Source organism: Rhinolophus sinicus, chromosome 14 (genome assembly GCF_057876585.1).
Source record: "Rhinolophus sinicus isolate RSI-liver-muscle chromosome 14, RSI-T2T, whole genome shotgun sequence".
Classification (NCBI taxonomy): Eukaryota; Metazoa; Chordata; class Mammalia; order Chiroptera; family Rhinolophidae; genus Rhinolophus; species Rhinolophus sinicus.
The window spans coordinates 178,728,590-178,749,669 of NC_142514.1; the positions used below are offsets into that span (position 1 = coordinate 178,728,590).

General features: G+C 42.4%; 1 protein-coding gene across 1 annotated transcript; it reads right to left on the reverse strand.

Moving 5' to 3' along the window:
* Positions 1-2,812: 2,812 nt before the first annotated feature.
* On the reverse strand, positions 2,813-13,952 carry TCN1 (transcobalamin 1). The gene is made up of 9 exons (XM_019754077.3): positions 13,792-13,952; positions 11,576-11,755; positions 10,542-10,673; positions 9,434-9,589; positions 8,080-8,270; positions 5,693-5,882; positions 4,482-4,665; positions 3,207-3,325; positions 2,813-3,039 (listed from the first exon to the last, which is right to left on the reverse strand). Exons 1-9 carry the CDS (start codon positions 13,868-13,870, stop codon positions 2,978-2,980), a joined length of 1,293 nt encoding a protein of 430 aa, XP_019609636.3. The 5' UTR covers positions 13,871-13,952; the 3' UTR covers positions 2,813-2,977.
* Between the last annotated feature and the right edge of the window lie 7,128 nt (positions 13,953-21,080).

Sequence of the window (21,080 nt, forward strand, 5' to 3'; positions counted from 1 at the left end):
ATAGGAACCTAGCGTGGTGTCGACCTTGGGTTCCAGAGCCTATTCACGACCATCCTGAGAGAATCAATACACCTTGGTTTTCCCTGCTGTTTAAACATACACTTCCTTGTAACTTACCACTTACGGTCATGGTTGCTGCAAGACTGATTATGACACAATTGTTTCAGTTAGCAAATCGCTTGCAGAACCGGAACCATGCAGGCCATGTGTTTCTTAACTGCATAATAGATTTTGACAGTCCTTGGCTAACTATTGACTGGGCTTGTTGACTGATTGATTGGTTTGTTTTTTCTTTTTCCTTGCTCGCTTGCTTGTTTTTTCCGGTGCCTACTTTTCTGGTATCAAAGCACCCAGACTCTCTCTCTGGACATCTGAAAGGTTTGTGTTGATTATTTGCTGTAGCAGCAGATGGAAGTTTCATGCCTCAGACTCCGTGTGGGTTTTGTAATAATTCCAAGCCTTAGGAGCTTCTCAGACTGCAAGTGTGGCCGGAGCTGGGTTTTATGGGCCCGTGTTAGTGGAACGCTAAGGGACTGTGATTCCATTCACCTTCATGTCTATCTCTGAGATTAATGACATTTCTATCAGATGGCAGTGTTACTACATTCTACTTAGAGACCGCTGGCTGGGAGAAACTCAGCTGTCTCCATTAAAAATGGAAGCTAGTTGTGCTATAGGGAAGTTTTAGGAAACAGTGGCATCAAGTGAGATTTGATGCTTGATCCAATCAGAAGAATTTAAATAAGAATTGCAAAGAAAATGACTTAAAAAAAAAAGATTTATGGGGAACAGTGTGTTTCTCCAGGGCCCATCAGCTCCAAGTTGTTGTCCTTCAATCTAGTTGTAGAGGGCTCAGCTCAGCTCCAAGTCCAGTTGCCATTTTCAATTTTTAGATGTAGGGGGCGCAGCCCACTATCCCATGTCGGAATTGAAGCGGCAACCTTGTTGTTGAGAGCTCACGCTCTAACCAACTGAGCCATCCGGCCGCCCCTCCAGAAGCTCATTGGCAGCTCATTGTCTTCAATCTAGTTGTGGAGGGTGCAGCTCATTGCCCATGTGGGAATTGAACTGACAACACTGTTGTTTAGAGCTTGCGTTCTAACCAACTGAGACCTGTGGGCACCCTGAAAATGACTTTTTAATGCTGTGATGGCAGCTTATTTGATTCCATGTCAGTGTACCAATTAGAATAATCTCTTATTATTCTAAAACCACATTTGGGAAGATAGGTCTAAGACAAATTGGGTGCTTTACTGGTATTAACTAAATATTATTGAAAGTGAGCTAGAAGCAGAGAGACAGAAAGAGAGAGAGAGAGAGAGAGAGAGAGAGAGAGAGAGAGAGAGAGAGACAGTGAGAGAGAGAGAGATCTCAAAGGAACCTACAGTATTCCAACCTTGTTATATTAAGATTTAATTTCATTGGTCAATTGCAGGGTCAATATGGTCTGTTACTTTGACATGTTTGTGTTATGTTTTTTACTTGAGCTGTCTTATTTTTTCTTATGGACAAAACTGACCATGTGTATTGGTTTTCCCAGGATAGGCCCAGTTCTTAATCTGTTTTTTCAAATGTAATCATTAACAATGCTCACTTTCGTTCTTCACAGTGTTGTGGTTGGATGAGAAACTGTATGGCCACACATTTGATTATGGACAGTAATACCAACTCTAGCATTTTGCATATTTTGTCACCTTAAGCTATTATCCTTCAATTTCCCAGAGATTGTATAGTCTACAAACAGATCTGACAACTGCTGCCCATGCTAACAGCACTATGGAGTCCTGGAAGAGATAACCCCCAGCCCCCGCTCCCCTGCCGTCTGCAGCACAGACCCAAGAGGGTAGAATGTGTTGCTGTCTAGTTGTGAGGGCATCTATCACACCCAATTAATGGAGGTCCAGGCAGAGTTGAACCTGAGAGTCATGGATGAGAACCAGAAAGCAGTGTGTGGAGAGGGTTCAAACCCATGATGCAGGGTTGCTGGTGAAGGGGAAGAAACTAATATTTCCATGAAGAAAGCAGAGGAGGAACAAGGGAGGGTCTGCTAAAATAATTTAACTAATTCTGCCTGATGGCGTTTTCATTTTGGGGGTCGCTTTAAATGGGTGACTTTACGCTTTATCTGAAGCACCTCTTGCCCTTTGACATCTTAAAGGCATGTCTGGTTCCTGACCGGACGTGTGTGTGGCTCACATCCTCAGTATAAGGTACAACCCAGCTCATGCTGCTGAGACATGAGTCAACTTTTTTTTAAAAAAATGTGAATTCTGAAATAAACATCAGAGATGACTTTTTTTTTTTTGTATATGGGTATTTTAATGAAATGAATATCAGGGTGATTTTTATGGGGGAAGTAAAAGGAAAAAAAGAAAACATGTGAGAAGAATAAGTGGGACCCAAGGGAGGCAGCTGGAGGAGGGGATGATATTTTTCCTCGAACTTTATTGATTGACTTTTCATGTATAAACCTCACATTTCCCCCTTTGAGCAGAGCAATAGTTTCCTCCATCCACTGCCCAAACGAGCCATATGTCTGCTCCATGTGTCTCTTTCGTCTGGGTCTCAGAGAGCTCAGTCTCCCTACAAACTCTCTGCTTGATCTCACTGCTTGTGGCTGCAACATCTGACCTAGAGCCTTATCTCCATGTCCCCCAGTTGCCCAAGGTCACACAAATAGTTAGCAGGGGAGCCTTGAGTAGAACTCAGCTTATTAGATATGTGGTGCAGTCTCTTTCACTTCACTTCTTCTTGAGATGGTCTTCCCTCTAATAATAATCCCCTTTTAAAATGAAATGATTAGAACATGCTCTTTTTGTATAGTTGTTGATATTTATTGAACATGAGAAGGGAGAAAGGGAGGTTATTGACTCTCCTATTGCGATTGAGATAAATGAAAAGAAAGGCACGAGGCCAATTTCCACATGGAATGCCACTGCAAAAAGAATTAGATCCAGCTCAGGAAGGTTTGAGTTTATTAGTATTTGCTCCAACGAACCTCCAACTTTTCGCCATTTTGGACCACATAACTACCAACTCCTGCAAAGGAAGAAGAAGAAGTGGGTCAATGGATCTGACCACCAAATCACTAAATAGTGGATGTCACTCTCCCAACTGCTGGGCTCGTTTCCCACAGAAGCTCACACCCTCACATCCAAGTGCTCTGGGCGCTTCCGCTGTGGGGCTTTGGGCACACTCTCGCTTACCTTGGCTCACTGGTTTGCTGTCACTCAGAAGTTCCCAGTAGGTTCTGTGGTTATTGTTGGCTTTCAAGCCCTGAACAGAGGTGATGTAGGGACCCCATGAGCTCTCCACCACTGTGAAACTGGGGACAGTGAATGGGTTACAGAAACTTACAATTTTCAAAGACAACTCTATAGGGCATTTATAAAACTTTAATGTACCTACAAATCTTGAAGATATTCCCCCCAAATGCAGATTTCCTGGCCCTATCCTTTGATTCTGTAAGGCCGGGACCAGGAATCTGCACGTTTTATAAGCATTCCAGGTGATTCTGAGGTAGGCATTCCACAATCCATGCTAAATTAGAAAAATGATGCCCAGGGTTCCTACCCCTTCCTCCTGCCATGGGGACACTTTGCAGTCAGCAACATCTAATCTCCCCCAAGGTGGTAACTGCCAAAGACACTAAAACGATAGATGGAAGCATTAACCTGTTGTCCTAGAGGCACCATAAGTCATAATTTAGTGGGTTTTCTCTTCAGAAAGAGAAACAGGGAAAAATGATATTTCATGTTTGCTTATTAAAAAGTGATATGATCAATGTCTGTTTCACATTCTTTAGTCACATTTCTCTACCTTCCTGGGACACTTGATAGGGACCTTTCTAATTATATACATATATTGATAGTACAAAATATATATACCTACGTAGATATTTTCATATGTGTGATTTTCTCTGTACCAGCTTACATCATGTTACTAGACACAATAAACAATTGCCAATTAGGTTTCAGAAGCCAAATCAACCATATTTTTCAGAGACAAAGTCAATATCTTAATTTTAGTATTTGACGTCTCTAGGCCAGGGAACTTAAATCTAGGGGTCCATGAATTCTCCTCAAAGGTGGGGGACATGGACAAGCTTCCGGGCGTTTGTGAAACCTCTGACCGAAAGGATGTTTTTTGTGTGTATGTTTGTTTTTCTGGGATGAGCATCCCACTCGTCTGATTTTCAAAGGGGTCAGTGATTCAAAGATCATGAAGAACCACTGTTCTAGACACAAAATGTCTGACTTAAGAAGTTGTATTAATTGAAGGAGATTTACTGACAGAACAGAGATCCCTGGGACTTATTGATCCATTAAGTTCTCACCTCCATTTTTTAACCCCTGCTGTGAGACGTAAATGGACAGCAAAGGCACTGATTGAGAAGTGTTTTAAATGTACTTTGTAGGCACATGCAGATGTGTTTTAATGCCACACTAAATACCGTAACTTTAGGTTATGTACAGACATACCGAAATGCAGTCTCATTTATTTTCTGAGCTTCCTCCATCACATCTAGGAAGACAGAACCTTTTGGTACAGTGACATCGGTGGAATATGTTTCATTGATTTGCACAGAATAATGGACTAAGATATGTGAGGGTGAACTAGTAGGTGCCACAGATACAGGCTCCTGAGTGGAGATGTTGAAGTTACCTGGCACAGACAAAAAAGCAGAGGAGAATTATGATTCGGACTAACCAAAACAATGTTAGAGTTGCATGCCTATCCAACCCCTTCCTGTGGACTCCTTTATGCAGAAGGGGATTTGCTACTGGGAGCAACTGTCATCAGTCTAGGGGCATATCTCTCATGTGACTAAATCAGAAATGAAAACCAGACACTCACCACCGTGTGAATGCTTGTGTTCAGCTCAACTCCCAGCCGTTTAAGCGATTCAGTTGCCCCCTCTCCCATTTCTCACAGAGGCTCCTCATCCCCTACCCCTTGGTACAGCATACAATAATGTGTCCTTTTTTATTTTTACCTTTTCAGTTCTTAACATTTATTGAAAAAATACTATGTGCAGGCACTGTACTAGTCATTTTACATGAACTATTTCATTCAGTCCTTACAAAAACCTATGCTAGATACCGTTATCATTTGCATTGCTTATATTAGAAAACTGAAACTTAGAGGTTAAACATTTTGTCCAAGGTCCCTAAATCTGTCAGTGGCTGAGCCAGGAATGAATGACATAGAAGGAAAAGTCTCCTTTCCTTCTGCCTTGTTGCACAATCGTTGGTCTGAATCAGTGATTGATGATGCAATTTCTTACAGTACTGCCATTTTCCATCCACACAGATGTCTTATTTCCCCGAGGGATCACTCACTGTGCATAATGGAAAGTCAGAGACACACACTTTGTTTAGGACGCAGATGATACTCAGACCCTCCCTCCGTATCCAGCAATCAGAAAACATCCCTTTGGAGACAGACATCATCTAATCAAGTCTGCCTTGTCCATCAGTCTTGGAACCAAGAACGACATCTATTACCCTGTTAAGAACAAATCCTCAGGTGGTTATAATCTCTGATGGCATATCAAGGACTGAGTTCTATCTGGAAAGTGTTATGCTTTAGAGGTTTATCTGGTCCCTTTTGGTGCCTTAAGGACACCTAAATCTCATGCGCTTTGGGTGTTACGCTGGAAGGCAAAATAATTTGCTTTTTAGTGATATACCTGAACCACTGACACAAGAAGAGTGTTTGGTAACATCCAAATAGGTCTTTCCCACCAAAGCAGGTAAGATCTGGGCTGCAGCAGTTGGAATACGGAATGTTCCCCGAGGAATTTCCTTGAGCACTGTTCCCAGAGTTTGTTGGCAATTCCATTCATTTTCTTTGTAATAATTTGATGAGACAAAGAGAGCCTAATGAGAAAGAGAAAGACAGAGAGAGAGAGAGAGAGAGAGAGAGAGAGAGAGAGAGAGAGAGAACATGAGAACGAATGAGAAACTTCAAATTAGGGGAAAGCCTACATCTAACTAATTCAGTAAGTATTTATTGGACATTAACTACATAGGCAGCAACTTAGGCAACTAAGATAATTTTCCTGCTATCAAGAAGCTTATAAACTATTTGGGTGGGGAGGTAGAGAATTGCTTAATATTAAAAACTGTAATAGTACCAATAAGAACAGACTTTCTCTGCCATACTCACTCTTGTGTCCTGTCCCTGGGTGCAAGCATTGGAATAATATTGTCATGTAGGAGGCACCCAATAAGTCCTGCTCACAAACTGTGGAGAAGGAGCCCCTGCGGTGGCTGCTCTAGGAGAAGCACCTAGTGGCAAGGACTTTCAAGAGAGGAAGAGCTCTAAACATTTAGGGGGGCTGAGGAAGGCTTGCTGGAGAAGGCGGTACTTGAGGTAGGACTTACGATATGACAGCATTTCAGTAGGTGACATAAAGAGGGGTGCACTGTACCCAGAGGCAACAGCATGACCAAAGTTGCTAACGTAGGAGTGGCCGGGGCATGGTCTGCTTGTGATGAGAGCATCTGCATTTTAGCAAAATCCCAGAGGATTTCTCCTGGTCTGGAAAGACTGGTTCGTAGGGAACACTCAGGGCAATTGTGGAAGACCAACCTGGAGAAGGCTGGGGCCAGATTGGTAGACCCTTGAGTTTCAGGGAGAGGTGTCTGACACTATGTACTTGACAGTGGGAAGTATAGGAGGTGCTTGAGCAGGAACTATCTAGGCAGCAGATGTAAACTGGATTGAAGGGGCAGAATTACGGGGCGAGAATAGTTAGGAGGGTATTAGAGCAAGCAACTCCAGCAGTAAAACGGGTCGCACTTGAAGATGCTGCTCTATAGTTTCTCAGGGAAGAGCAGTCCCCCCCTTTCATCTTTTCTTGAAGACACTTAAAGTTACCCAGCTAGTCAACAAGCGTTTGTGGGATGTTAAAGAGAAGCAAAACCGATCACATGACATCTCCTCTTAAAAACTACCTTGTAGGCAGGAAGCCCTTGATCCTGCTGTGAATTAGTATCACTTGTAGGTGGGGCTTTTAAACAAGACCAAGGCCGATGCTCCACCCCTAAGTTTCTGTGTTAACTGGCTGGTGTGGAACCTAAATATGAGTGTTTTCTAAAAGTTCCCCCAGGTGATTCAACAGTGCAGCCAGAATGGGAAGCCACTGTTTTCTATTAAACGCAAACTTAGCAAGGCAGACAACACATAGTATGAAGAATTCAAACAGCCTCAAGGTTGGAGCCCAGCTCACAGCACCAGCCTTGTCTGGTAATTTTCCCCAAGGACCCTACACTGACCGTGCCAAACACCTTGACCTTCCTAAAATGTGTAATGTTCTTTGGTGCCTTTGGTCTTTGTCCTTGCTGTCCTCTGTCCCTTTGAAGGTCCTCTCATCCCGAGTCAGCCTGGCAAACCCCTATGCATACCAAAGACTAAGTGAAAAATTTTTTTTCTTTAAACCTTCCTTGATCTCACGTATTGATCCCTTAGAGTTGAGCAAATCCATGCAGGAATAAAGTCCTGGACGTCAAGGAACATACACAGGACAGTGCAGGGGCTGAGTGTGAGTTTCCAGCTGTGTAGGTCCCGTCCCTGTTTGCATCACTTTCTGCCTTTGTAATATTTGTCAAGTTACTGATATTGCGTGACTCATGCTCTTATCATAGGAAACAGAGGTAATAATTCTTTCCTCATAATGTGTGCATTAATGAGTTAATGTCAACAAACACTAGTTCCTGTTACTGCCACTACCACTTCTACAACCCTAATGTCATCTGGGAGGTTAGATGAAAGCACTAAACAGCGGTATATGGTAAAGAACAAGATAGGTTGTAGTTGTAGTAAACTCTAGAATTTCTTAAATAAATTTGCAGTCAGGAAAAGCTTCATAGAAGCATTGGATATGGAAAGGTAAAGATTGAAGGTGAGGAGAATACATTTCAAGCAGGAGAGAGGAATTATCTGAGTAAAATCAAAAGTAGTATAAGGGAGGAAAATAGATGATAAGATCTTAGGAGGCCAATAAAAAAGGACAACAATATTGCTTTCCTCCATGACTCTCTTCTCTGTCTCCTCTTTTATCCTTTGACTTACCTGCATAGCTTCTCCTGTGCTAAATATGTTTCCAATGAGACCATTTTCTTTTTTCTCAGACAGAAGCTTTTTTACCAGTGACTTTGCATGATTATTGAGATGCTTGAAATTTTCTTCATCTGTTTCAGTCTGTCCATTTACTACCCTTCTCTTCACACAGGTCAGAGCCAGGACAGCCATTGCACCAGTATCTGTCAGAAAAGAAAAGCCTTGGTGACAGGGTGACCAACGATCCCAGTTTGCCCATAATTGATGGGTTTCCCGGTATGTGGGACTTTCAGTGCTAAAAGAGGAAGCGATCTGGGCAAACTGGGATGGTGGTTATGCTAGTCAATGATGGGAGAGAAGGACTTTAAGATACAGCAATCATCCCTCTTGGTCATAAAAACACATGAACAGTCTTCTACTTTTACATCTTGTTTTATTTTTTTTGTTTTTTCATTTTTTTAATCTTTCAGCCATATTGGCAAAGGAATTGAATAAACGAAGGGTGATACACCAAACAAAATATGTCTTGGAAACATTCCAAGGTTTTCGTTAGACTGATTAGAAAATAGCACTTAAGAGAATTGTTTTCCAATAAACCCCTTTTGGGAAGGGCATGAGGCAAGAGACTGGAAGAAGGGAGGTTAAGGTCTTTTTTTCTCACTTGTTATTTTGTTCCTCCTAAGTTCCGCAGGTGTGGTGGCGTCCCTCTCACATAGGAAAAGGAGTATGAGAAATCTCATATTCTCCTCACTACTTAGAGATACTGGATGATTTTCATTGAGCTTCTTGGAGAAAGATGAGCTTGTACATCTGGATCCACAGGGGCTGAGCACCCATAGTAGCTATTTAGAGGGAACTTCTTTTTGGATTAAACTGACCCAGTGGAAAATATCTGGTCCTTCTCCATTGTAAATACACACTTTATAGATCAAAATATTGGGCCTCGTCTCCTGGAGAGATCGTGTTGTTCAAAATCCCAATAAACTGGAGAAAGAGGCTGGGATAAGATAAATGAATTCCAGGACATTCCCTTTCTCTAACAGTTATACTTCCTAAAATAATGTTACATGAAGAGTTTCATGATCTATGCTCATTTTACACATGGGAAAAATAAAGTCAAGAGTTAGCATCCATTGGTTATGTAACCCAAAGAAGAGCTGGGCTAGGAACCAGGTCTTTCTACTACACTGCGCATCTAGAAAGAGACCTAACAGCCACCCAGTATCCATTCTTCTCCTCTCTCTGAAGAGACTAGGGTAGACAGGATAGGAAAAAAATCTAAGTACTTACTGGTAGAAAAACTCCCAGGGCAAAACCTACTGCTAATGGTGTCTTCTCTATCAGGGGAATTGGTTTAATGACTCACCTACTGAGAACTGGCCACCAAAATAGAAGTTTTTATTTTCAGGAGTAAAGAGGTTAGTAAGTTCGGTGATTGAGTAGTTTCCATTGAACAGACACAAGGCCAAAACGTCCAGGCTGAGCTGGTAGTAGTTAGTCAGTGGATTGCCATGGTGTACTTCTGGCAGAGAGAAAAGAAATAACTTACTCATGGATGTGGTACTGGAGTAATAAATACATTTGCAACCTATTCCTACTTACTTCATTCCCGTTTCTTTACATTTAAGGAGAGGTGAGGAATGGAAAGGGGAGATCGCTCACAGAATCAGCAAACTTGAGAAATTTAAAGGCTCTCGAGGGCCACCAAATTCAACTCAACTCCTTTCATTTTATCACCGAGGAGACCCAGCATGAAAGAGATTAAAATACTATCCTGATATTCAGGTGGTTACAGAGCTAATTCTGGAATACAGATTTCCCACCACCAAGCCTCTTGTACTTTCAATAGTGATGTGTTGAAACTCCAAGTAGAAGTGGAAGAAACAGAGGTCATCTCAAAGGAAAATGGGATTGGAGAGAGCTAATGAATAATAGAATATTGGGTAGGAGTTGAAATAACAACAATGCACCTCACTAGCAGCCATCATGACCGACCTATTTTTCTCAGTGATAAAGTACTTTGGATGGACCATCTTTAGCTCTTATACTAGTATTGCATGCTTTGGTGCTTATGACACAGTGTCTTGTATTGCTCAGCTATTTCTGGTGTAATTCATTATTTGTCTAAAAGCCAAGCTTCTGGAGGACTAGAGAACTGTGTCGTGTGTGTGTGTGTGTGTGTGTGTGTGTGTGTGTGTGTGTCTGTGTGTGTGTCTGTGTGTCTGTGTGTCTGTGTGTTTATTATCATATATAAGGTAAGGCTTGATGTAGGGCCAATGCTCAGTGGAACATACTTGAAAAGAAAATTCAAGACGCAAATTGAAAGAGGGAAGAAGGGAAGGTGATCTACAAAGCTAGAGTGGGATGAACAGAACGAGGAGAAGAGGGACACAGTGGAGGGAAACTTCATGTAGTTCTGAATCAGGGGAGGAGAAGACAAGGTTATCCAGGGTCTCTGAACATTTGATTCTTACCCATGTTTTTAATTTCTTCTCGGAATTTCTTTTCTAGTTGGCTGACCAGGTGAGAATATGCAAATGTTTCATCAGAGTTCTGACATGCTCCCAAAGCCAGAATAAGCAAGGCGAGCTGTCCCGAGGTTAAATCTGATCCGAAGAAGAAAAGTATTCAAGTTTAAGAAGGTCCATGCTCGTGACGTTTTTGGCCTCCTGTCTTCTTGTGACTTATGTTGCCTGTCATTTCTTTCTTTTTTTCCACTCTATGCTAATATTTTATTGTTCTCTCCTTTATCCCCCAAGCAGAGCCTTTTCTAGCAGTATTGTATAAAGGCAAGCGAGACCTTAGTCCTTCCCATGAAATCACAGAATCTTTTTGGAATAAGGCAATCCTTATGAAAATAAAAAAGAAGAAAAATAGATAAATAATAAAACCTTGGGATTTTCCTCTGTGTGTGTGTGTGTGTGTGTGTGTGTGTGTGTGTGTGTGTGTCATCTTGCCAGGATAGTAATAATTGACTTTTCTGTTCTGCCTTATAGAGTATGAAAACTCTCAGGCTTTTCATAATTCTTACAATAAGAGGTAGATAGGGGTCACTTCATTTCCTCCTTATATTAATTAGAACGCTGAGGCTCAGTAGTGACATGAAAGGCTCAAGGTGGAGCCTGGACTTGAACCCAGGCCACATCTCTATTGCTCTGTGGTTGGCTCTCTATTATCAGCTTTCTTAGTTGTGGTCTACACCCCTATCTGGTTGTGAACTCAGGTAGCTTATAGAGCAGTATTAATGGATACCGGTTAAGACTCTATAATTTATTTTGCTTTTCCTTGTGACATCTTGAAGGAAAATCCAGAAGTAAGGCCTAGCTCTAGAGTAAGTGGCAGGGGATTGATATTTTGAGGCACCTTTCTGTCACCTAAAATTTTATATAGCTACGATAGATGTAGCAGGGATACCTCCTTGGACACACAAGTTTTAGGACCCATTGGAGATAATCTTAGTAGATAGGTAACTGTTATCCTTAACATTGCTGAGAATTTAGGCACTCACCTTTATTTTCCTCATTGTCGTGGACTTGTTGGATCAGCTGTTGTTCTATGCTTTGGTTCTGGATCCCAACAAGTTTGAGGGACAACAGGACATTGGCAGCTTGGATGCCTTTGCTATATTTTGAATCGATCATTGTGTTTATTAGAGGATTTAGACGGGAGTAGTTTTCTTTGCTTACCTCTGTGGCAGGGAAAGGATGAAATAAGAAACACATACTCAGAAAATAGTAAGGCTAGGAACAGGGGTGATAGTAAAATACTTAGTAATATATATGGCCCAGACATAGACCAATTCAGTGGTCACTGGTTATGTTGCTGGAACAATAAAAGGTGGTTCTGGAGTCCCTGCTATGGCAGGTATTGCTTCTTTACCAACCAGCATGGAATGGGTTTTAATATTGTAACAACTGGTTCAGCCTTACCACTGTGTACTGGCAGAATATCAGTTCTGCCTGGGAGATTTATTACCATTCCCTAACTTTGGATATGATACTTAGAGAGGGTGTTTTTAAAGAAACCTTTGTAATCAGAGACTTAGCTGAGACTAGAATACACGTCTTCTGACTCCCAGTCTATAGCCCTTTCTACTTCCTGGATTGAGTTCTTTTCTTCTCCATCTTCTTCTAATTCAATTCAGTTACTACTGAGAGAGGGAAGGCAAAACTGCTGTGTTACGTTGGTGATTGACCTCCAAAGCTGAATTGTGTGATTCTCTAACTGGCCAGGTATCAAAATCATTATTCAGCGGTAGGCACGCTTTGGGAAACCCTCCAGTTTTAGCTTATAATCTGTCTAACCCCAGGGGGAGAATAGAGGGAGTCACATTATACCGTGGAAGTGAAAAAGAGAGTCTAGAGTCCCACAAGAACTGGGGGAGAACAAGAAGAGTTAGTTACCACTGAAAACATTTCTAAACATGTTTTGTCCATAATCCTTCCCATCTCCTGGTTATCTCGTGGGTTAGTGGGAGAGTGAGAAGAGCAGGAGCCCCGAATCCTGCCAGACATTGGCTGGATTCTGTGCTCCTTCACTTATGATTTTGAGTAAATTATGTAACTTTCCTGACCTCCAGTTTCCTCATTTTAAAATTGTGGATATTAACACCTACTTCATAGATATGGGACAAGTAATCACTTAATAAACTGTAAAATACTGTACATGTAATTACTTTTAGCTCAACTGGAGCTTCTATTCCTATACTTAGAGAATCCAGGACATGCGATTTCCCTTGCCGACCTTTCTTCCCTTTAAAACAGAGAGTCAGGAATATCTGAATCAAGTGATTATAGAAAGGTCATGGTTTATTATAGGCACAATTGGACAATTGTGAGTTATATCCGATATTTTGTGGAAGCATCCAGTTCAGCAGATTTTCTGGCACTGAAACAGACTTTTTAGTTCCTGGTCAACAACTCAAATCAGCTTCCTTGACCACTAAAGACAAAGTTAATTAATTTGTACAATGAATTGAACTTCAAAGCCTCCATAGGGCTTTGAATACCCTTCCCCATTATCCTCCATTTAGGAATGAAGTTAAAGAAATCCAGAAACATTGGATCATTCATCCACTAAGGGGTCGTACAAGACCAAAACCCAGCTGTTTTTTCTCTTACTTACTATTTTTTAATAGAATCACATAATCATTGGAGCCTACACCCAGAGGAGAGGTGATGGGGTCTGTACCCATGTCCCTTGGGGAAAAGTTGAAGGGTGGGAGATGTGTGGCTTGGAACATCTAAAATCGACAGTGACAAGAGAGCAGTCTTCATTATTTAAAAGAGATTATAAACATTATTTTTTTCTGTGTAGTTACAAGAGGTTAACCCAAAACCAATGGGTTGAACTTCAGAAAAATATACTGCATCGCAGAATCAAAAGATAACTTTCCATCTTGAAAACTTTCTGGGATCATGAATTTTCTATCACTGAAAATGAACAAGACTAGACAGTACTTGGTAGTGTTGCTGTGGTAGAGTGCATCTGATCATAGAAAGAACACTTAAGCAAGTTAACACTGAATCCATGATCCCTCTTAAAACAACATACATTGTGGAACTTTCCCTACCATCGCCTGCCACCCTTTACATTACTTATAGAGTCCAACCATATATAGAACTGAAATTGGGCCTTTTCTAAGGTAACTCTATACAAAGGCCCCTGTCAGTAGCTGTCAGGAGACTATCACACTAGAGTAATTTCAGCTCAAAGCATACTCACCGCAGATTGTGCATAGTTGGCTTGGAATAAGAGAAAACAATAGGAACCCCACTAGGGGCAGCTGGTGTGATTGTCTCATTTCTCCAGCAGGGTATTGGAATGGTGAGAACTTGGCTGGTCTGGCTATTTATTGGGTGATGGACAGAAGGTAATGAGAGCTCCTCCTTCAGCTTGCCTTGGTTTCTTTCACTCAAGCAAATATTGAGCAATATCAGGAGGTGTGGTCAAGTGTATTTGTCCAAGTATGATAAACCAGGAAGAAGACTTGCAAGGTATGGTCAGGGAGAATGAGGAAATAATTTTTCTTTGTATTCTAGCCAAAACCTTCAGGATTCACATTTCTTGCCTTCAGCCCAATGAGAATAAATTAGGTAAATGACTATTTTAAGCAATGTTTCCCTCTCTTCCACTCCACTTTGGTTATGTTTTATTTATGTCTCCTAAGAGGTTAGATTTGATGGAGCCAGGGCTTACAACATATAAAAATGGAAGCAGAAGTTCTAAGTCTGAAATTGGAGCAGGCAGGAGAGGGCAGCCTGGTCTTCGGCAGAGTGGTTTTGACCTATGGTTTTCTCCTAAGATAGATGCCCTGAGAGTTACCTAACCCAGGGGGAAAACCACAGAGATATACATCAACTGCGGTCAAAACATTGCCATGCAAGGAAAGATGCTACATGTGAGAAGTACTGTTTATCATGGTTCTTCCAAGAACTATTAGAGAATACTATCAATATAGCTTCAAGATGTTTGCTCTGGTCCAGCAAGATGGCAGAATTGGAGGTGCCTCGCTCACATTCCCCCACAGAAACAATAATTTTAGCAGCTATCCAGGGACAAAAGTTCCTTTGTGGGAGCTTTGGGTTCCAGGTAGGAGGTTGCGAAACCCCAGCGGAGCTGCTGAGGAGGGCTGCATTGAGAAGGCCCACCAGTGAAGAGACTTGGATCCATACAGGCTGAAGCACAGAATCAGCCTTCTCTCATTTTTCTTCCTGGCCTGTCATCTCCCCTGTTGTGTCCTGAGAAGGCAGGCTCACTGGCCACAGCCCTGGCTACAGATCTGCGAACAGCCTTAGGTAAGTCCCTTAACCTCTGCGACTCTCAGTTTCCTTATCAGTAAAATGCAGATAATAATAGTTCTTCTCTCTTAAGATTTTGTGAGAATTTGATGAGTTACCATAAGGGTGCTGAGAATAATATCTAGTACATAATAGGCAGTCTATGACTGTTAACCCTAATTATTTCACTAATAACCATCAGTTCAATTGTATCTACCTAAAGTCTGCTTGTTAATCCTGATACCTGTCTCCCTCAATCACTGATCTAGTCAACCACCAGTGTCACACATTCTACCTTCTGGAACCAGCCTGCTTTTCTCTGCCTTTACTGCCATTACTCTGGTCAAACTCACTGTAATTTCTTGTGTCTCCCTCCAAGTCATTCTCCATCCAAGTCCTGGAGCAGCATTTCCCAGACTTGATAAATACATAGACCCCATCTAAAGAAAAGGACTTCTCAAGGAACACAGTTTGACCTACAGTACCCTAGGACTTTTAATCTATGAAAAAGTCAGTTTTGAATTTTTCCTGCAGAAGAGATATTTTATTGTCCTAGTAATATTTTTAAAAAGTTATTCAAATCCTCAGAGAATTGAAAATGTGTCTGTGACTCTTTGGGCTCTGAGTATTCAGTTTCGCATCTACAGTGGTCTTCCAGACCGTAATTCTGATTATTTGCTTCCTAGTTAAAACCTTGAAGGCTCCCACTGCACTTTGACTAAAACTCAACGTTTTAAATGAGATCTCTAAGAATCTGTACTTTTGACCCTTGCCTGTCTCTCCCCCATTATCTCACTCTCTTGTACATTTGGCTCCAGACTCATTTTTTTCAGTTCTTCTTTTGTGCCAAGTTCCTTCCTGCCTCAAGGATTATTTGCATGGGTGGTTTTTCCTCTCTTGAATGCTTGCTTTCTCAGATGGTTCAGCTTAAATACCACTTCCTCAGGGATGCTCTCTCTGCACCCCCCAGACCTGGTTATGTCCCCCTGTTATCTACTTCCTTCACACTCTGTACTTTCCTTTGTAGCACATGTCAGAATTGCAATTAGTTAGTTGCAGAATTATTTCTTAACTGTGTTTGTTTAATGTGTGTCTTCCTGCCAGACTCTGAGTTCCTTGAAGACAAGGGAAAGTCTTTCTCATTCAGTGTTGTATCTCCTACTGCACCATGCAAAATGCCTACTACGTAAGAGGTTGTCAAATATTTGCTGAAAGAAACCACCTCAGATCCAGAGCCAAGTGATAAGTTAATAACACGTATTGGTAGATAATCTCACTGAAATAAATATTAGAAGTTTATACAGGAGCAAACTAGAAAATAGAAGTAAACGATTGAGGTGGCTTCAATTAGGATTGTGACAGAATTTGGGATTTAAGCATCTGGGGTTTTAGAGTCAAGGTCACCCAAGTATGTTACAGTCATCTACTCAACATTTCCTTATCTAATCGAGCAGATCCACTTTGAGATAATCTCCACTCCTTTTCTTTCACCTCTCTCCATGCTGATAAACAAGATTTATGTAATTCTGGTTATTTGTGTGACTTACTGACAGTGAGTATTAAAGAGTGAGCCAAGTACCAAAACGTCTAGTAACACCCAAGTCCTTCTAGCGGAGCAAGATAAGGTCCTAAGAGCTCCCAGGGCGATCAGGAGATACGGCCCAGAACAAGTTACTCTGAACTAAGCACAAATGGCCTACGGTTTGCTCCTGCCGAGTATGTATGGGGACTGAAGCAAGGGGACGTGTGGAGGCATATACGAGGTAGGACAACTAAATTCACGAACTCATCCTAGAAAAAGCACTACACACCTCATTGCTGAATATCACTACGGTCACCTTCGAAGTACTCCCCTTGGGAAGCTATGCACTGATGCCAGCACCTAGTCTACCCCTCAAAGCAATTTTGGAACTCTATTTCTGGAATGGCCATCAGAGTTGTCATCATATTACCCTTGATGTCCTGAATGTCATCAAAATGTCTTCCTTTCTATATTTCCTTTATCTTCGGGTAAAGAAAGAAGTCATTAGGGGCCAGATCAGGTGAGTAGGGAGGGTGTTCCAATACAGTTATTTGTTTACTGGCTGAAAACTCCCTCACAGACAGTGCCCTGTGAGCTGGTGCACTGTGATGCAAGAGCCATGAATTGTTGGTGAAAAGTTCAGGTCGTCTAACTTTTTCGTGCAACCTTTCAGCACTTCCAAATAGTAAACTTGGTTAACTGTTTGTTCTGTTGATACAAATTCATAATGAATAATCCCTCTGATATCAAAAAAGGTTAGCAGCATCGTTGCAACAAGTTCACAAACTTAATTGTCAGATCTTGTGTACCATATATCTGTGTACAAGTTATAAATCAATTGAATAAACTATTGTATAAGATATGTTCTGCCCTCCTATTTTTACAAACCAACTTTCCTAATGAGATAGAAGGGAAGACTTTAATTTAGAAGTCTCAGAGTCCTTCCATGCTGGAACATGGCAATGTGGTAAGAGCCACCATCCATCTCCACTCCACTTCACTCCCCTACTCACAGCCCATGGCCCAATTTCTCCTCTCTTTCCAACCCCACTACGACCTGCATTGTAAGGGGCCTCCCACACAGGAAGTGAATGCTACAGATGACACATCCAAGTTCTGTTCATATTTCTAGTGGCAACTGCCCCCTGACCACCCACTGGATGCAGGGGACACACACCTGGGAGACAGACTCAGGGAAGGGTCTCATGCGGGCCTTGGATGTGAGCTCTGGGCCGTGCGGGCAGGGCATTCTGGGGGCTTGTCCTGTTGGTCCACCACATCTTTTTCCCCAAGTGGAGAAGGTAGTGGAGAAGGCCTCTGAAGCATGGATCCCTGAGCAAAGGTTCTTTCTTTCCACATGGGAGGGTGATGCAAAATGGCACGGTGGCAGCTAATTTATCCCATCTCTTTCTTCCTGTTATAATATGCGGATGTCTAGAAGAAGCTAAAACAGCGAGGCTTTGTTCAGGCTGCTGATTCTGGAATTTGTCCCATTGTCATGCCAGTTGGATTGGTCTCTCTGTTCCTCTACGTCTTTCCAGATCCTTCCAAGGCCATGACTACTAGCACAAATAACATAGATGTTTCACAGTGTTTATATCATGCAGAATTTGGAATTACCAAGAGAATATAGGAGGAGAAGTGAGATTTGGATTTATTTATTTATTCCTCATTGATTCATCAAAAATGACGAGCATCGAGGAGCCTCTAGGCACATCTGATTTCTTATTTAAAATCATGATCTTGGACTTCAAATCAAAGGGCACAGAGGGCTTATAATGTTGGTGGTTTACCAAAAAAGTCTCTGATAGGAAACAGTCGGAGGTGAAATGCACACAGCTGGAGGAGAACTGGAGGCCAGCCTTGCTTCCTCCCTTGTTAGCAGTCCTGAGGATCTCTGCTGGGTTTCTTGAAAGGGGAGCCTCCCTGAATCAGCGGGGGCAACTGTTAAAGATGCATATTCCTGGGCCCTTCCCTCTGGGTTAGACTCTAGGAATTTACATTTTGGACAAGAAACTGCAGTGTTTCATATGTACTCAATCTAAAGTTTCCAGCCACAACAGGTCCCATTGGACTGGCGTGAGGCTAAAATAGCTGTATTTTTAAATAGCGCTCCAGGTAATTTTGATAATCATCCTAAAATCGGGGCACCACTGAACAGGTGCTCTCTAAGGGCACAGTAGCTGAGTCAGTGGCACCAGCAGCATCAGCATCACCCGGCAAGTGTCAGAAATGCAAGTTCTCAGGCTCCGCCCGCCCTGAGTAAGAATCCCCAGGGCACAGCCTGGGTTTTAACAAGACCTGATTCTCCTAAAGTTTGAAAACCACAGGCTTCAAATATCTCCCTGTGTCATGTGGGGTGTCCTGCGGGGTCTCTGGTCCCGCTCCCTGCATAAGAATGCAGGACATGGTGAGGCCAAAAGGAACACCCACGGAGCCATAGATAGGGGAGTCATACCACTATAGTCTCACTGGTGGCTGGGTTGGAGACGCAGGAAGCAGGAGCCACACTGTCCGCAATCTGCCGTCCGCTTCTCTGCCAACCAACCTCACTTGCTAACTGCAATCCCCGTTTGCTAGCTCAGCCACAGCAGTTATATCAGTGGCCAATGGCTAACTGGTTACAGCTGATGGCCGACTAGTCACAGCTGATGGCCATCTACTACCTGAGCCAGCACCTTTCCACCTTTCCCCGTGAGGCCGAGAGCCTGGAAACTGCTCTTTGGGACTCTGTCCCCCCCACCCCCCACCAGTGTCATTTCCCAACAATTCAGCAAACAGCCACTGGCACTCCCCAAACATGTTGTTCCCCAGTAACTTCGGGGGGCCTGGAGAAGTGACTGTTCTCAAAGACTCACTGACGACTTTCTTTGTACCCATGATTTCAGTACTGGAGTGAGCAGGACAGTTCCCAGCTGACAACGGCCTGATCACTCAGGACAGAAGGGGGAAAGAAGTCTTTCTCAGAATGTAAAAAATGGCAGCTCTGACAAAGAGTTTTTATTTTGTTCTAGTACTTTCCATATTTTCCTCATATTAAGCAATTTGGATCAGGAAGACCACAATGCATATTCCTGAAAAATAAAAGCAATCAGCAAAAAGCGATTTGTAAATGCTGTCAGCTGGGGGTGGCATTGGCTATAAAATGACCCAAAGCAGGTCAGGAGTTTTCAATTTCCTGGGTTTTCCAAGGGTCATCGGTCAAGAGCTGACATCATGAAGAGTTTTGTGGGGTTACAATCATCTTTACTTTTGTGCATGATTCTGGCTTTTTCTGAGCAACAGTCAGGTACGTGTTTTGTTGTTTGAAGGTGTGGAGTCTCAGATATTGCTGGCTCTGTTATTGGTTGCTGCTTTCAGTAGAAATGACTTGCCATTCTATTTTTCTGACTTCTGTAGTCACGATGCTTTCTCTCTTTTGTCCTCTACCTTCCCCCAAAGCAAGCGATTTATCTAGCTTATCCTTATGTTTGGGAGAGAGCTATTTTTTATTCTTCCTTCTAGAGGTAGGTATTTCCCACTGTGTGGCTGTCCCCCCCACCCCCCAACAACCATCACCCCACCTGGGGAAAAAGATTTCCCTACTTAATGTTTCAGACTGCTCTTCCTATCCCACCGTGATCTACTCCTAAGCCAGCATCTGCCTCTGGTCATCACCTTTGTTCTAAGTGAGCGTGTGTTGGTTCTAAATCGGGGTGGAAACAAAGCTCTTCATTCTTTCTCTTCTCACTTTTTATTTGTCTTGAGTCATGAAGTTATCTTTTAATATCTATTGTTTTATTTGCAACTCATTTACTTTGTCCATGCATCCTACTTGTGGCTTATTATACATTAATCTTTTCTCACCTAAACCATTAATTTTTTTTCTTTATTAAAAAAATGGACAGAAGTACAACACAGAAAGTACACGCAGCATTTTCTTGTTTCTAATATTTCCCTATTGTGAAAATGTAGTGATGGATAGCTTTATCTGCAGGACAGACCTTTGCACATCTATCTGAAAACTTAGAATTTATTCCTGGTGGTAGAATTAATGGGTCACCAGAACTGTGGATAATGACATGACTAGGCTTTCATCTAAGACAACCTTCATTTTGTTTTCTAGAAAGATACAGGGCAGGAGACACAGCAGGTACAGATCTCCATTCATTGGCAGAACCAGCAGCTGCTCTCGTATACGGTTTTCTTTGTCCCTTCACCCTCAGAAGGTGTGTTTGGCCACTGTGGATGGCAGCCAGAAGCCACAGAGAGGCTGCGGCTTCCATGTTGCACCCATCATTTATACTGGTCTTGCCATGTAGATCCAAAGTCGGCACACCAGCTTGAGGCTCCCCCAAATCCAGGGACAGGCCCACACAGCAAGCGAGGCAGAGACAGCATCCCACCTGCATCTGAAGCTTTGAAGGAAATGGTGCTGGGAGGAGGAGATGGAGATTTCCCCAGACAGGCCTCCGTGAAGCTGACCTGATGTTAACTTTTCCTGCACAACTTTCACGGCTTCATCGGCATGATCACGTTGCATCTCTCAAGGGTGCTCCAGGGGGTGTTTGCTTATTTATTTATTTTTGTTAAGAGGCCATGCTCAAATTTCCTCTGAGTGTCTTCTAGGACAAAAAGTCCTCTCTGACTATTTCTTTTTGGGGTTCTTTCAACAGTCTCCGTAGGATGTACTTCTTCTATGTTCTGGGCTGTGGTTGAACCGACTCTACTTG